At 42.9% G+C, this 18569-nt stretch overlaps 1 protein-coding gene across 10 annotated transcripts in view; it reads right to left on the bottom strand.

Annotated features, from left to right (window-relative positions):
- Positions 1 to 18569, bottom strand: part of brsk2a (BR serine/threonine kinase 2a) — a 172062-nt gene that overhangs the window by 82558 nt on the left and 70935 nt on the right. Inside the window, exon 1 of one of the 10 annotated variants that reach the window (XM_086208365.1) lies at positions 8716 to 8784. The exons of the other annotated variants lie outside the window; for them this stretch is intronic. Coding sequence (XP_086064491.1) covers positions 8716 to 8752 — 37 coding nt within the window. The 5' untranslated portion in view covers positions 8753 to 8784. Of the gene's footprint in view, positions 1 to 8715; positions 8785 to 18569 lie in introns of those variants that run through there. 10 annotated transcript variants of the gene reach the window in all.

Genomic DNA, 18569 nt, shown 5'->3' with positions numbered 1-18569 from the left:
GACGTGCGCCTTCTTTGTTATGTAATTACTGATTGCTGTCAGCTTCATTTCATTTCATCTCCTGCTGTCTGACCTTTGGCCGAGGTTATGTTATGTTTATTTTGGTAAATGTATTAATTACTTCAAATGTTTTGACAGTTAACTAAAAATGAACTCAAACATGAACTGACATTTTTCACTTCACAACTAAACTGACTAAATGCTACTCCACTTGACCGGAAGATGCAAAACCATGAGGAGATTTTGAGCCAGTATCAGTGATTTATCATCTACTCTGTTGGTAAAGACATTAAAAGTATTCCTGGTTGATGTACTGCACTGAGTTGATCTTTAACACGTAACGTGTTACTGTGTCTGCATGAGTACAAACAAGTTTGCAAAGGCTTTGGTGTATCTACATATTTAGCCATTTTCAGCAACACCACCAGTACCAGACTCATTTGATATGGATTTTTTTTTCTTTTTTTGCATTCCACCTGTGCATAATCCATGTGAAACGCACATTCTGCAGAGCACGATAACACACTCATTCAGGATCATTTGCATATTATCTAAAAGGGACTTCACATCATTTTCACAAGAGCAATGTTTTAATAAAACACGAGCAAATTCCCCACTCAGCTGCTCTATTTTACTTTCAAACGCCTAATTTAGTATCTAATAAATGTTTTTTATTTCATCTTTCCGTCATCTCGACCACACTGTTGCTTCTTTCTCACAACCCCTGCTCCTCAATACAGTCAACACTGATTGTTCAGCAACCACGTGATGTCTGTAAGGAGGTAGAGACAGAATGGAATAAGCTGCCAACTGAGGGAGGTGTTGGTGTTGTTGGTTGGTGGGAAGATGTGTTGGTAATCTGCCCAGCAGCCATTGGTGGAGCTGTTGACATCTCTCTTGGGGAGTGGGATAATTTGAGCAACTCCTCTGGCTAAATCAATGCGTCAGCTATCTCATTATGAAAGCCACCGCTGCATCTCAATGAGGCAACAGGGGAATTTCTATTAGCCACTGAAAGCCGAATCTCTCTGTCTTTCTCGCTCTCTTTTTTTTAACCCCCTCCTCTTCGATCATTTTCATGTTGTTCCCTATTCCTTCCCTAAGTCTCAGCTGCTGCTTGTTTTTGTTTAAGCCTGATATCTCTCTTTCGTTTCTGCAACCCCCACCCCCATTTCTCCCACAAGACACAAGGACGGATGGCTCTGCTGTTGCATCATGCATTCCCTAGCATAACAACAGCAGTTTGTGTGTGTTGATGTGTGTGCGAGCATCTGTGAATAAGAAAATCTGCACTTTCAAATGACAAATAAAGTTAAAAACTTTAAAAAGTGAAAGAAGACTGGACTTTTACAGAAATGAATGTCTGATTATTACCAATTCCCTGTGTGTTTATGTGCATGTGTGTGCATCAGCGGTGACCACGTGTGTACCACTGAGTAACATCTCTCTGCTGAATGGAAATAAAAATGGTTCTGGAGGAAAGCCAAGGCCCAGATTGCATGCTTTCTCAGAGATGTGGCCCACGTCACAGGGTTTGGAACATTGCCCTCTACAAAAATGCGGAATTGCACACACAAACGCTTGCACGCACGCGCACACACAAAGACACACACACACACATTTCACCAAGATTCCAATTCACCTGGCCTTTTTAACTGACGAAGACTGATCTGAGAGTGAGACGTCTAACAAAGCTGAAGGAAGAGCACCTAAATGGCAAAAGCAAAAGTGGGATCAAATGAGTAAAGGGAGGTTGGAAAGAAAGTCAGAGAGAGAGAGAGAGAGAGAGAGAGAGAGAGAGAGAGAGAGTAGTGCCACCAGGGTAACTGCAAGAGCAGAGAGACATCTGTTCAACATGACTTCAGGGGGCTTTTACTCTGATGTCTCCCTGTCACCACAAACAGGACTGCAGGAGTGGAGACACACAGAGAGCCTGAGTACACACACGTACACACACACACACACAAATACACACACACACACACACACACACACACACAGTGTGCACTGTCTTCCCCTTCCCCTCCTCTTTCCAGCTCACTCTCTCCTCCACTAAACTTACTTCATCTCAAGAATCCAGCAGTAGCCTAACTTGAACCTCACCATCTTCAAATGTAATTATACACTTTCCTGTGATTACTGCTTGACTTTTGACTACTTTATGCGACTGGATATGTGTTGCTAGACAAATGGTATTTGTGGCACATATTTTGTTTATTCAGAGTAAATACTGAAATTATAGTCCACTCAATATTTGGTGTTAAACACAGTTCGGCCCGCCACCACCCCCAGTCTAGCAGCCCTTCTCGCAGTCATCCTTTAAGAAAGAAGAAATAAACCCCACTGTTTTTTTGTTTTTTTTCAGATTAGACAATTATCAAAATCTTAATCTATCTTAAAGTAAATGCCTTTCCTCTAACTCACGGCAGTTGTAGAAAGAGTCACAGGCTCACAGCTCCAGGTACTGTAGAGTGTTCACACAGCTGGAGCAAACTTGGGCTGGAGTCTCATATCTTGCTTTAATGGCCAAGTATCCGTACTCAGACTTGGAGCCAAATGCATCCAGTGTACTATGTTACATGGTACGGCCAAATTTATTTGTGCATTTTAGTCAGGTAGTGAGATCAAGTCCCCGCGAAGGGCGTCACAACCAGTGTTACACTGGCCATCCTGTGAAATTACAAGTAACATCCCTCATGTAACGCTCACTGGTCAAAAAGGGCTTTTTTTTCCCATTAACCATTTCAATTATTGAAGGAGTGTTTTTGCAGCAGATTTTTAAGCTTCACAACCCCTACAAAATGGCTACGATAATAATAAACAAAATTTGGTCCAACAACAGAACAGAGTCAAATCCTTTTATCCCCTTTCATATCAGTTGATGGACCAACTGGCCCTGTCTGCTGATTCTATGTGCCATTCAATCCAGAAACTTTTTCTGGTTTTATGCAGCACTGAACTACTGTCACAGACAAATGATGTCCCGCTGCCAATGCTGTATTCTGTTCTCTTTATACACTAATGACTGACAAACACACACACCTACAGGGGAGAGAAAATACAGGCGACAGAAACAGTTGCACAGATATGAACAATACTGTGTAGTTGCATTGTATGTGGAAACAATAACAGCGACACCTTATTAGTCCCCATACCAGGCCGCTGACAGGTGTGTTCACATTGGAAGGAGGTCAAAATTAGCATGCCCGTCCAGGTGACATGTTTACTTCTCTGCTGATTAGCGGTGAAGTGAAAGGTTAAATGGGTAAATGGCAACAGTGGTGTTGGTTTGTGGTTTTTAACAAATGAGAACCCATCCTGACCAGACCATCCTTCATCAGATGAACTAGCCTAGACTGGTTTGCATTTCATGTCGCTTCATTGTCCAGGCTGACCAGGCTTCCATAGAATTCATCAGTGACCATCCACCTTTAGAGCAGTTCTAGTTGTCAATTTTCCAATTAATTCCTCCAGTGACGTCTCAGCAAATTCTTTTTTACAAAGTTTTTGACCAGGAACCAAGAGAACCAGCAGGCACATGAATAGTGATCGTGAAAAATCTTTAATTTGGTGCAAAAACATCCCTACTTACTTGAGGCTTCAACAGGAACAAATGGTGTCTCCCTATCTGCTTGCATATCATCACCTTCTCAAAATAATTGTCATTTTGGACTTTTTTTTTCGTTTTGTCTCCAGTTTTTTGTGTTTTCTGAAAAACTTGAAAAAATGACTTCAGCAGTTATTTTAAGAGGGCGACGATATGCCAACCACAAATGGTTACAATATTTTAATCTCTCTCTAGTGGGACATGAATGGGATTTTCACCTCCAGAACCGAGGTGAGCGGTCCCTGTCGTGCTCTATTGCAGCTGTTTGCCGAGATGCCGTAAAGTTCTACCACTACAGCACCGGCATTGTTGTTTGGGCTCTTTTGAACCGAGTGAAATGCATCGTCACATTCAAAGATGCTGATTTGCCGACTTGGGCTGAGGGCCTTTCTTTCAGTTTTTCAAAGATTCAAAAATTCAGATTCAGGGGCTAGAGCCAGGAACAGCAGATCAATAATGAACAGTTTTCACAAGGTGATGCTGAAGAAGATGCGAAAACAATTGTTGGATACACCTTCTCAAATGTCAATTTATGATCATTTGCTGTTTTGCAGCACTATAAAAATATGATCTCAGGGTTATAGACTGCTATTAAATCAAAAATGTATGAACTGTAGGCAATGTGGAAGCAGACTTGCACTTATAAGTACACCGTGATATTACATAAAGGGTCATCTTATATAAAGCAGTGGAGAGCAGCTCACCCCTCAGATTAATTACATTCAGAATGCTATCACTTTGTCCTATGGAATCATGGAACAGATTATAGCGTGTGTGTGTGTGTGTGGGGGGGGGGGGGTCTGGACAACCAAATAAAAATGGGGCTTTTGTACTGATCAATAAACTCATCTTCAGTATTTGCGGTGTCTTTTTTTCTAAATGTCATTGGCCACTATGTGATAGGTGACTGCAGCCCCTCGCTGATGAGCGCAGCAGTGAACTTTGAGGGACCTGCGGTGTGGTCTTCTTGGTGGCAATCAGCAGAGAAAATACAGCAGTCATTAAAAGGATAATGATGCATTCAGAGCAACAGACAACATATTGATCAGGAACATCACCTCCCACTTGTGTGACACTTCTCACTGATGCACAGCCATCTGATGAGTAAGATTGTGTGTGTGTGTGTGTGTGTGTGTGTGTGTGTGTGTGTGTGTGTGTGTGTGTGTGTGTTGTTTTTAATAACACAAGATCTTTTTACTGGTGGACCTGAGGATGCAAGAATCGCTCAGACACTCCAAGCAAAGTCAATTTGCACCATTAAATGATCAAATCACACAGGGAGCGTAATGGCCAGTGTCATGGATAAGAGCAGTCATTTTTAAAGGGATGATGATGGTTTTTAAATTTCACGGAAAAACTCGCGCGACTGTCACAGGAGCCTTGCAGACATGGGAGGTATCTCTGACATGTTTACCGCATGTTGTGCATCACCGGATGGGAAAATCACAACAGTTGTGAATGAGTCTGTCAGACTGGAGTGACACACGATTCACCTCTGTGAGGGATATGAGGTGGTCTGGACATGTGACATCAGGAGGGTCAAGCATAAAAACACAGAAGCAGCCGTTCATGTGTCCTATAAGAGCCGCACTTGCTCACCACACTGCTGCTGTAGACTAAGGACATCCATTTCCAGCTTCCTGTGTTATGTCCTTCACAGGGACGACTCATTTTGAGGAGATGAACTTTTCATGCATGTCTGAGCAGCAACTGCCAATCAAGATGACAGGAAGGCTGATTGACAGCCCTCTCAGCCACTGATGACAGATGGAGAGATATGAGGGGGTGGGTTGAGTTCATGTCAAGGGCTCTGCTCGTGGCTGGCCAGGTCAACAGGGAGTTGCTATGGCATTGCTATGGAGACGAGGGAGAAGTTGTTTACTGAGGCATAAATCTGTAAACACAGATACATTGTAAGGAATCCCCTCCATTTTGAGGACAAAGGTAAGCACCAGTATTGTAAATTATGATATTGCAGAGTGGAAACATGGTGTAAGGCTACAGTTTGGAACTACTTTTTGCTCGAGTGAGTCTTGAAGTCTGTGTGTGTGGGCGTGTGTATTTGCGAGCACAGGCGTCCCTAACCTCTGCACACAGTAGTCAGATCTAAATGCTCAAACACTTTATTTTCAGTTCTGGCTTGGTGCAGAGTTAAAGGGCAAGACGGAAAAAAGAGCGATGTAAAACAGTTGAAGGATGTAAAGGAGGAGTTAAAGCCAGATAAGTTTTGTTGTTTCTGTCATGCGCAGGAGGATCATCATTTCTTTGAGTGACATAGAGGTAGAGAGGAGGTAGGGAAAGACAGCTGAGTACATAGATATCAGTACCAGCTCCAGCCAGCTGGGGGCTCCCTTTCACCTGCACTTTTGCCTCATCCCCCATCCGCTCTGTTTTCACAGCCATGCTTATATTCGCAGTCAACTACAGGAAGCCTCTACATTGGCCATGTAATCTTTTTTTTTAAATGTATTTGATATTTATCACATCTTTTTGTCTGCTTCTCCTCCTGTCTTTTACCCCACTTTGTCTGTTATAAGGTTCTCTCTCCTTTTTGCAGGCAATGCAATCCTGTCCAGCCATTATTATTTTACTGCAGAGACACACAGAAAGAGGAATGGCCAACAGAAGTAGACAGTCAGCCAAGAGCGGGACATAAATGTAGGAATGAGCGAAAGGAGAAACTGATCAAAAAAGACGTCAAACATAAAATAAATATTCTATGTACAAAAATGAAAAGAATATGCTGAAAAATAATAACATCAAATATACAACACATGCACCTAAGAAAGCAACCGATCTTGAGTCACAGGGATGCTGACACTCATGAGAAGACAACCCTGCTGTTGCTAGGAGAGGAGAGAGGTGGTGAGAGAGGGAGGGGGTGAGGATGAGGAGGGATGGAATGAAGGGTAGATGGAGAGACAGTTGGACAGAGAGAGCGAGAGGGATGGCGGTGAGGAGGGATGTGGTACATGGATGGTGCTCCTGTCGATTAGAGGACAGCAGCGTAGTGGAACAACCCCCCACACCCCAACTCCCGTAGTGATTTCACATACCATCACCTCACTGTAGAGAGCACCGCTTCACTAAATCTCTCTCTCCCTCTCTCTCTCTCTCACTTTCTCTCTCAATCTCTCTCTCTCATTTTCTCTCTCTCTCTCTCTCTCTCTCTCTCACACACACACACACACACACACACACACACACACACACACACACACACACACACACACACACACACACACACACACACACTACCTGAACCAGCAAAGAGGAAAAATAGAGAAACAGGGAGCGAAGGACACAGGAGAAGAGCGGGAAGTGTTTGGTGCAGCTGATTAAGATGACAACAATGCATGCTGAAAAAGGAAGAGAAGACAAAACAAAAAGGGTTGAGAGACAGAGAGAGAGATTTAGAGCAACGGGGCTCTCTACAGTAAGGCGATGGTATGTGAAAGGGAGAGACTAGGGTGGGCTAGAAGTAGCAACACATGTACTAGGGTTATCGATACTTCTCACTCCAATGGCTCCTTTTGTCAACAGACTTTGAAAAGACCCACGACAAATTTGGGCCCTGTCACAATCCTCCATGAAATTGGTCAGGTAGTAAAATCTGTGGAGCGTTGAGACAGGGATCATTATTGGCGCTAGCACAGGCTAGCGTGTCAAGAGGAATAGTGACATCAGCATTTAGATCTATGTAAACGTGAGCAAGAGGAGGATGTGTACCAGGTAGAACTACAAGTCTCCCCATGTTTCCCTTTCATCTTCCCTCCTAAATTGATCCGTCCCAATTTATTCACTTCCCCCATCCCCCTTGGGTTCCAAGGGTTAGTGGTCTATCAGATAGGGACACTCATTGAGCAGAGGTGAGGCAGTTGGGACACACTTCCCCTGATTTTAATAATCACTATTATTATCATAAACACAGTATCAAACTACTCAACAGCAATGAGCATGTACTACATCATGCTGCGTTTAAAAAAAACTGCTTTAGTGAAATCAAGCCAATCACCAGCCCTCCTTTTTAAACATGCACTGTCAATGACTCATTTTGAGAGTGAAACAGAGGGCTCACTCTTTTTTGGGGCAACTTACATCATGGCAGAGTTCCTGCACAAAGTCAAGTGCTGGTGAGAGAACTGAGGTCGAATAGGGATGGGGCATCTGTGTTTGTCTGTGTGTGAGTGTGTGACATGGACAGGTGGTTCTCCGTTCCACCTGGTCTCCCCCTCCCCTTTATGTCAGCAACACATGAGATGGAACTTTCTCAGCTGCTCTGTTCACTTCCCACTTCCCACCTCCCCTTGTTCCTTGTGTTCCTTTGAACTCAGGATTCACTGATCGCCACATGCATCCTTGCTAGCTCAACCCCTGAAATAAGCATGCCAGTCATTTCTCTGTTCAAACGAAGCCCTCACATTCCCAGCTACTGCCAGTGAAGTCTCTCCCTCTCAACTTCATACCAGTCCACACGATTGCACCACAACTGCTCCTCCCTGTTTGTTTGATAAAATGGATGATGATGGTATCCCTTCTTTCATGATAACTAATTGGTGATGATGAGTCACTGCTGCGGTGTCTTTGGATTTGAGAAACATGCCAACTTAAAGTCCAGCTGAAACCAAAAAAATGCCTTTTTTAGAGCAGATCCTTGGTCACGTGATTCACCTGTTGGGCACTAAAACAAAATCATTAAAAAACAATTAGCAACCAAGGGGTTGCTGGTTCGATCATCACTTCCCCTGGTGACCATTTCGAAGTATAATTGAGCAAGACACTGAAACCCCAAATTGCTCCTGATGGCCCTGCAACAGACTGGCGACCCGCCGATTACAACTCTCTGGAGTCACCTACATTTCTGTGTTTCAATCAAACTCCTTCCAACATTATTTCCCGCTCTTCGATCTCATTCATGTCACAATTCAGCAGTTACACACTCTTGAAATGCCATATCTGCTGGACTCTCCATACTCCATAACCGAAACAGTGGGATTTATACAGCTGAAATATAAAAGGAATACTGCTTGTCTGGGAGTTCTAACTAAAGAAAGTACTACTCAGGGTTGTAAGTGCGGTTCCACAGCTGTTGTGACAGTTTGTCTTACCTGGTAGACAGCACATGTGGTATTGTGGTTCCATCATCCAGGGCAAGCAAAAAAGAGAGAAACCAGAGAAAAAGGAGCAATGTTAGTGGCAATGGGAGGATAAAGTGTCAGACATTTCTTCACCCTGACATTCATGAACAAGCAGTTCTCATCAAATCCAGAGCATGATTATGAAGGCGTATGTGTCAGCCTCCAAATAAACTGGGTTTAGGTGGATTTATACTGCATTACATCCTTGTCAATCACTGGACTTTGCTCTCATGATTGGAGCTCTCATCCCCTCTCAGTGTGCTCTCCACTGTCTCCGCAATCCCAGCTCCAACTGTTCCTCATCCCCTACAAAGGATCCCTCTTCGAAACACACATACACACCCAAACCGACTTCCAAAATAAAACCAGGCTGTTTACCAAGCCGGAGAATCCCAAATGGAATCACATTTTGCCTTTCAAAGGCTGTTTGAAGTTCCCACACAGATGTTGCCGTCTTGCTTTTTTTTTAAATTTTCTATTTCATGTGAGAGATTTTCCCCTTGCTCTTTCCCCCACCTCGCACAGCACAGTGTGACACTCTTTCACTTTCCCTCAACCTTCCCCCATCCCTCCAGCTCTGTCCCCACGATCACAAGGAGAAAGTTTTATCCGGCAGAGAAGCATCTTTTGAAAAGTTGTTGGGTTAGTCTCAGTCAAGGGAAGGGGGGAAATGAAACCTGATGTTGAACCTTAAAAACAGATGTTTAGTTTGCATGCTAACCTCACACATACACTGGCGCTCGATATAGCATTAAAGCAAGCCATTCACAATATTCTGACAGGTGGAAAATAAGTGTCTCCTTCGAAGACATGCATGACTTTGCACAAAACATAAAGTCTCTTACGATTCTCCTCGTCACTTCACATTCTCTTCAAGTCAGTTTGAGTTGGATCATCCAGGGACACCAGGGGCTCTATCTCCTTCTAGAAGCCCAGAGCATCTACACTTTAAAAATACCTTCATAGTACCTGCATCCTCACTGTGTATCCCGGGGAGTATAATTGTATTCGTATTTGTTTTCAGTCTGGTTTATGACAAGTTGGACAACCTGATGTATTCTCAAACTAATGGCTGGGATCTTGGAACCAGGCTACATCACTGCCATGAAGATGAATCAGGCCTCAAAAAGGAGAGGGGGGGGAGAGAGAGAGAGAGAGGGCAGCTGAGCCATCAGCAAAAAAAAAAAAAAATCCAACAATTTCAAATTGAGGAAAACCCAAAAGACAGCACCGAAAACAAAATTCAACTGGCATTGCATGCCAGTATTGTATTGTTTTGTTTCCTTTTAGAAAGTGATGGACGATAGGAATTTTTCCAAAAAAAAGTTCTTTGAAGACTTGCTGGCCACAGTGGTTTGGGCTATTTGCTAGCATGTCATGGTCAGGAGTCTGAGACCAGTGTGGGTGGACTTATACTTGAAAACATAACGTTACACCTGTGCAGAGCCTTGCAGTAAAAACCTCGGGCTAAATCCAGATGTTCCATTTATTCTTAGTTGGAATTGCAAAATTCCAAAATAGCAGGTATATAGGTAGATAAATTGGGGGTAGGACAAGATAAGCTCAGCTTCCTCCTACTCCATTTCAGGCTCACATTGTTATTAACGAGCTACGATAAAATGGTCGTATATTTTGTACGTAATTGAAATTTTGCTCATTTCTGTAGATTCTGTTTGTTTTTTTCTTTTTTTACCTTTAAAATAGTATTCTTTTTATTAAAAAAAAGGTTCAAAGTAAATTATTATTATTATCATTATTATTATTATTATTATTATCAAAAAGCTGTGACAATGCTGTGTTTAAAGTCTAGTTGGGACCAAAGACAACTTGAGGAGAAGATGTCTCAGTTCCGTCAACAGTGAATGAGAACAAACTGCATGGGTGGAAGTAAAAACCCCAATCAAAACCTGAAGTAGAGGACAATACGAGGCAGGGGAACACTGAAGTGAAAATGAGGTATTGAGATGTACAACAGCTCACCTGACCCTGAGAAAGATCGTTTAATAATGAAGAAGCCAGAGAAGCGAAAGCTAGGTCACCACGAGCCAACAGGGCTACGCGACCTGAAAGAATTAATGGACTACACAGACTGAGGCCTGGACAGTGGATTCTTATTTTTGGTGATTGCTAAACAGTAACTGGTTATGATGGTATCTTCTGGAATAAGGCTGACCATGTCCAACTTGTGTCCCACCCCTAAATGACCTACATCTCCCCTTTATGATGAAAGCCTTCTCACAAGTCTGGCTGTGGTACCCAGACTGCTGGGCAGCGAGAGCGGTTGTGTGTGGAGATTTACAACTTAAACAGCCATCAGCCTCTTGAGCTGTCACGCTCAGGACCGTAGCGCAACGTCGGCCCACTCGTAGGTTAACAGTGTTGTGTCACACCGTTAAATCCAATTGTTTTTTAACGACCTCTCCTATCTGTCCCCGAGGGCTGGCTGGAGAGGGGCTGTATCTGGAGAAACAGGAGGGAAATGAGTGACGGAAGCAGCATGTCTTCAAGGAAAGAGAAAAGAAATGTGGAAAGATGCTTACCAACAAAAGCTGCAGAAAGTAAAAAAAAAAAAGAAAAAAAAAGACAACAACTTTCCCACTGGAGGGAAAAGAGAACCATCATCCCCGCCGACAAGAACGAAGTGTGTTATGATTCTGACAGAATAAAATGAGGCCAGCTTTGATAATGCCTCTCTCCTCTATTAAAATGGAGCTCAGCATCACACACATAGAATATTTGGTGGAGCAATGCGGGAACGTGGGTCGCTGTACAGCGCCAAGAAGAACAAAGGCTGTGTTTGAAAGCTTCCTACAGGAGCTAATTGCAATATTAGTGGTGCTGGCCAGGGGAACAAGAGAAGAGCAACAGCACTACTAATTAAAAGAAGAGAAGCATCGTCTGACAACAGGAGAGAGACGAAAGAAGAAAGAGATTCAATAAAAGTGAAGAAAACAAAGAAAGAAGGGTGGAAGGAATGGACTGACAAGACACGGAGAGACACGTTGGAGTCGTGGGTGGAATGTTAACAGCATCTATGTGGTGTGCTTGAGTTTATGAGCTTGTAGTGTGCGCGTGTGTGTGTGTGCGAGCGCGTGCGTGTGTGCGTTTTGTGCTAACATGCAGGCTCGTACGAGTGTATGTTCGTGTTTAATCCAAATGAGTCTTGTATCTCTGGAGATTAAACCAACTCTGGCTTCAGACGTCACACTCTAATCCATCAGGGTAAAACAAGCAGCGCTGTGCATCTGGTTTCTGACCACAGGCGACGAGTAACGCAGGAGCTGATGGTAGCATTTATACAGTCAGGCCAACCGGTGGCATATGCAGGTGAATTACTGTATTGTGTTTCTTTGATGAAAGGACAATAGAAAGAAAAAAAAAGACGACACCACTCAAAAGTACATTCTTCTTATAAAGACCAATAGAGCTGGAAGAAAGAAAAAGACGGCTCAGCCAATCCTCCTGCATACACAAAGACAAGTGGAGCAGCAAGAATACATACACACGGATATCATTCAATCACATATCATTCAACGTGACTGTGTGCGGTGTATAAAACTGCACGGCATCCATAAACTCCTGTTAAAGGCACGTGTTGAATGGAAACCATTCAATGCTCCTCATCTCAAACTCCAAATCTCTGCAACTCTACAGGAGGGATGAACATCAATCTACTAAAATAAAGGTTCTTCATTCTGTGTTCTGATGTCACATTCGTACAGACAAAATATGTCTGTTCACTTCAAAAGCAGCGGCACCAGGTGCTAAACTGCTGCACCACTGACACTGGCGAGACCAACTGTCCATGAGTGCTCCATCCCTTAATCGGCACACTCTCAAGATGGGCGGGGGGTCCATCGAAGAGATCAGGGGTGGGTCTCCAGGTACCACTCTCAGTGTCGCGGTGTGTTCAAGACAACTCAATATCTGCCACCAGTGTGGACTGTGCACGGCAGGCGTGTCCTCCTTCCTGAGCTCATGAAAAATAGAAATATTATGCGCCTCAATTTAGATCCAGCTCTTTTTCCTTTCCTGCCCCATCCCTCTGTTCTTCTTCACACCCTCACAGCCTCTCTCCTCCAATCACCTTCAATCAACTCCCTCTCTCTCTCTCTCTCTCTCTGATCATCCTCCTGCCTCTGAGCCCTGTTGCGTGCTGTGGCGTGCTTACATGAGGGGAGGTCAGCGGCTGGCACTTGTCCAGGCCATACAATCAGACTTTCTGTTCTCAGTGACCTGATCAGACCTGCTCACATGTACTCCACACAACGCAGAGACCATTACGGCGAGGGCATGCACCTGGATTTATTTAGCAGCCTCAAGATTATTGTGAAGCCTGACTGTCTTTTGTTTAAATAACCCGTACACAAATGCACATTAATGCTGCAGTAGTTGCTCTTAAACATTTTCGTATTTTCCTGTCACTTGTTGCAACTACAAAAATTTGGAAACAATTCAATCTTGAAAAACCGAGAGCTGAAGACCTTCAGAAATTTTTGTTCAAGGCAATTGACATAAAATCACATATGTACAAACATGGCAGATAAAAGTCATCCTTTTGGTTAATAATGGGTAAATTTTTATTGTAGTGCAATTCATAATTTAATTTTCCCATATAATGTGTAATATAGAATTAATATTAACTCCTGCCTATGCAGATTGAACTAGATTAGCTGTAAAATTAATTTATTCGCATTAACCTCCCAATCATTTCCATTTGCTCTTCATTTTTATGAGAAAAATGGAAACAGTTATTAATGTCTTGTGAAATTGAGATACAAGTCATAGTCAAATTTTGTTCCCATATTACAACTCATCAACTCATGAACACAAGTCAGAAGAACGTCCCAGCAACATCCGACCAACGCAGCGTCATTTTAGAACATTTATGATCAACTGTCAACTATAAGAAGCAAAATACATTTAAATTTCTTGTCTATTTTTATGTGTGTGTGTGTGTGTGTCTGTGTGTGTGTGTCTGTGTGTGTGTGTGTGTGTGTGTGTTTTCAGCTCCACTGTCAAGGCAGCTGATCTCAATCACAAGCATCTCATTGGCTGAGAGTCACGCTCACTGCATCTCACTGAACCGCCAAGAGCACTACAGGGACCCAGGATTCCCCGCACCATCACACACACCCATCACACACACACACACACACACACACACACACACACACACATACACACATACACACACACACACACACACACACACACACACACACACACACACACACTAAATGACTTGAAGGTAGAAGCAGACATATACATGAGTTATGTATAAAACAATCTTAGGCAACTCCCTGTTTTTGTTCTTACTCAGCTTGTTTCTCTGAGTCAAGTTAACACACAAACAACACACTCCAGCAGATTCATACACACAGTTAACACATAAACAACACACTCCAGCAGATTCATACACACAGTTAACACATAAACAACACACTCCAGCAGATTCATACACACAGTTAACACACAAACAACACACTCCAGCAGATTCATACACACAGTTAACACACAAACAACACACTCCAGCAGATTCGTACACACAATCACACAATATGCTTCGTCTCCCTCCCACATTTCCTTTGTCTCTTTTGTATGAAAAAAAAACAAGAATACACAACAACAGAATACATCTGGGTTGCAGTCTATTGTCAGACAAAACAAGTCGATAAACTACTTGATAAACTACGCATTTTATACAATTTTCTTACCACTCATAAATTAACTGATGAACAGATATTTGGGGAATTCAGACATAAGTTGATAAAGAAATTAATCACTTTAGGTTTAGGTCTGTAGCTTACACTTGCAAGACAAGGTAAAGGTCAGTTAAAGTTAATGAACAGTAGAGGCAGGACTGTAAACCTACAGTTCTCTCTCAGCTGCTTTCCCTTTATTGAGCTATTATCCAACACTGTTACTTGCAAGCCGAAGAGTCAAGGTCATATGAACAGATTTGTGCCTGGGCTGTAGTAGACACACACACACACACACACACACACACACACATGCACACTATTAAACCGTGACAATCCCTTTTCGCTAATCATATTTTTATTACCTCAAGCAGGGATTTTGCTGTGTGGGACAACAGACCATTTCTTTTTCAATATTCACCACTTTTCTCTCTGATTGGAACTCATTTCCTGGAGCTCCGTTCTACTGACCTTGCAGCTTTCTACCAAACTTCATTATTGCTGCTATCTCTCTTGTTCCCTCAGTGACACACAGAAGAAATAAAATGTGCATGATCAGCTCTTTATGGATAACAAAATTCTTAACACACTAAATTCCCCAAACTGGCTGAATTGATTTGTACAGGCAACATCATCTTCACGGTTTATTCTGTGACTTCACGCTCGCTGCTCTTGCTTCTCCCACTCGCTCTTGTTTTCTGTGAGCTGAGATGAGTTTTTCCTCAAACACGATTAGAGAAAATGACATCCAGATAACCTCACGGAGACAAATCTTTGGGAGAAAAAAAAAATCTCACTTTTGAGTTGAGCAGAAAACACCAGCCCCCACTTGAACATCAACTATAGCTAACGCAATCCTCAGCGACTCGGGTTGATGAAGTGAAGTCTCCCCTGAGCAGAAAACGAGGGGGCTTTCACAATATGAAACTAATCAATTCATGTACAGAACTTGTCTCATTTTATCCTGATTTCAGTGGGTGTGAAGTCAGGTTTGAAAAGGTGCTTGTTCCATTTCCACAGTAACATGAGCACATCTATTTTCTTGTGAGACGTGACACTTGGAATGAGGTGAGCTATAGATTATTTTATGTTTCCCGGTTACAGGACAACGACACAAATAGAAGCAGACAAGTTGTGCCTTTTTAGACGGCTACTTCATCCACTCACATCTATGCTGTAATTGAGATTCACATCACAGTGGCTCAGCGCTGAGCTGGAGTCACAGCCTTTACAGCTCTCAAGCTAAAATTAGGCTGCTATTCTCTCAATCGTACAGTAGCTGTGTGTGAATCTGGGTGTGTGTGTAAGCATGACAGGGTCCATTAGGACTGTGAGAGCTAGGCTAATTGGCAGTAATGTGTGTGTGTGTGTGTGTGTGTGTGTGTGTGTGTGTGTGTGTGTGTGTGTGTGTGTGTGTGTGTGTGTGTGTGTGTTCAAGTGTGTCAGGATGTGTGTGAAGAGGTTCATGTTTGGCAGCTTCTCCACAGACCACTTTGTGAAAAGGCTTCATTAACCCCTTTTTTGCACCGTCCCACAAAGTATGTGTGAGTGTGTGTGTGAGTGCACACACACGCAGTTGCTCATTACTATGCACAGCTTAAATATGACTTGTTTGCACTTCTCCCCACATGTCAACTTTCTTGACTCCTTACGAGAGACAATGGAGTGATCATGGAAAATAATGAGAGAAAGGACTAACACAGGGATCCTGAGGCTCATTTCACCTTCTCACAGGCACATGCACACACACGCACACACACACACACACACAAAAACACGTTGGACCAATTTGAGTCACTGTCTAATTGATGAAGGTATTCATTTGTGTCTCTGTAGAAGTTTCTGGCATTCTAGGCAAATGAACAGGTGGGTGAGAGATAGAAGCCTTATTGATGAATAATGGAAAGCTATCTTTTCAGTTAAGGCACACAAAGCTTATACTGTATGTATTGACAAAAGCAAAATCCAAAAATTGTTCCTGAACGCAGGTTTGTATTTAATGAGGTACATCTCTGGGGCATTAGAGAGTTGTGGCTCGTGTGTTGCAAAGGGCCACGGAAGCGATGACTGGCACTAATGTAAATTACACCTACCAGTCCTGCGCAGCAGCTCCCTTCCATCCACATACACACGCATACTGGGTAACTCGTGTTTTGTCAAGCTGGAAATTTCCCATTAATTCCAAGCAAAAACGTACAATCCATGAAGGCTTTCCCCCCAGTAAGCATTATATTCATTTCATTTAGTTCGGGAGTGATTCCCCTGGTTCAAATCGATTGAATTGTGGCTACGACGAACAGCGCTTTCTAATTTGACTTGAGTAAGTGGGTGACAAATAGTTCAGCCAGAAATCAATGAGCAGAATTATGTACACACAGAGGGGGGAAGACGGGGGAGTCCAATGCAAATGACTGTACACACCGACAAGGCACAAACGCATACACAGACTAAGCCATAACACAGTGTAAACCAAATCACTATCTGGAGAAATCCTCTATTTAATCATGTGTATTCAGCATGAGTGTAACAACACAGAGGAAAAAAAGTCATATCCCTGCATATACATTATTGATGTGATGTATAATCTTGTCAGCCAGCTCTGCAACCTGCAGTACAAAAAAAAAAAAGAAGAAACCTATAACCATCGACCGAGTCCCTGCAGGACACCAAATACCCGAGTGTTTTTCTAGGACTTGTCTGTAAAGTTAAGTATATGTTGACAGGCTTTAAACATAACCAGTCAACAGTCTTTTATCTCCACCATCTTCTTTCTCTCAAATCAAAAAATTTCCCACACAGAGATGCAGAATATAAGGCCATCAGGGACACACTGTTCCTCATAGATAACTCCACATTTCCACAAGTAATGGTCACAAAAATTGGATGATGATAAGATAATAATAAGATTTCCCTGACAAATACAGAGACTGTACACAAGGACATTTATTAAATGTGACCGCTCAAAACCTGCTGAAAACCATGCATGTCACCAATGGCCCCAGTACAGTCTAACTCCCTTCAGTGAGAAGGTTTGCTACATCAGACAGGTACAAATGAGGCAAGTTGTGTGCAAAAACTGTCATGCAGATTATGTTTTTCTCTATTTATCATTTTCAAATTTGCAAATTTATGGAAAATGATTCCTTTTTTTTTTTTGATTACTCTGGCATGATGTCAAACTGTAGAATTTGTTGCAGCCTTGATGAACTGACAGCCAGATAAAGGAAATGCTTAACCGTACAGAAAAAGGACCCATCAGAATGATGCAAAATTCTCCTAAGCGTATTATTCCTGTCTCATTGACTCCCTCCATGTCTGAGAGACGGTGGTCAGCCAGTGTGTCCATTTGGCACTGAGCAGCTCAATCTGATGAACTGGTGGTCATGTTAGGGCGGCTTTCCAGGAGAGAGAGAGTAGTTGTAAAGCAGCAGGAATCATAGAGAGAGAGCCTGACCTCCAGGAATTAATTAGAGGACCAGTTGTGTGACTGGCGCACAAATGCACACACACTCAAATTCAATCGAGGTTCAGGAACAAGTAAATATTTCAGGTAGAAGGTGAATTGACACAGCTGCACAAACACACAGAAATTGTACGGCATGTGTCTTCTTTCCCATAAACCAGTGATTCTGGCAACATCTACCCAGAGACGACTAATCAGCTCATCATTCTTACATTGCCACCAACAACCTTAATGTCCCCAGACTCAAGAACACACACACACACACACACACACACACACACACACACACACACACACACACACACACACACACACACACACACACACACACACACACACACACACACACACACACACACAGGTGGTGACTCCAGAGGCAGTCCTGCCCCTCACTAATAGAGATATAGGCCTCTCCTTGCTGGCATTAGCCCGCAGCTTGGAGAATTGCTCTTCGTGTAAACACAAACACACACACACACACACACACACACACACACACACACACACACACACACACACACACACACACACACGTCCAAACAAACCACTTTGAAGTGTGTGCAGGGCTCATGTTCTCCACAGAGAGCTCTGGAGGAGGGAAATAGAGGAAGATGGGGGGAACTGTGGCTTAGATTTTTTCTTAAATGGCTACTTTTATC

The sequence above is a fragment of the Aulostomus chinensis genome, chromosome 7 (assembly GCF_037954235.1).
Source record: "Aulostomus chinensis isolate RoL2024-O1b breed Wild chromosome 7, RoL_Achi_v1.0, whole genome shotgun sequence".
NCBI lineage: Eukaryota > Metazoa > Chordata > Actinopteri > Syngnathiformes > Aulostomidae > Aulostomus > Aulostomus chinensis.
Note: the sequence above shows the minus strand (reverse complement) of the source record. Positions and strands in the feature narration are given on the sequence as shown.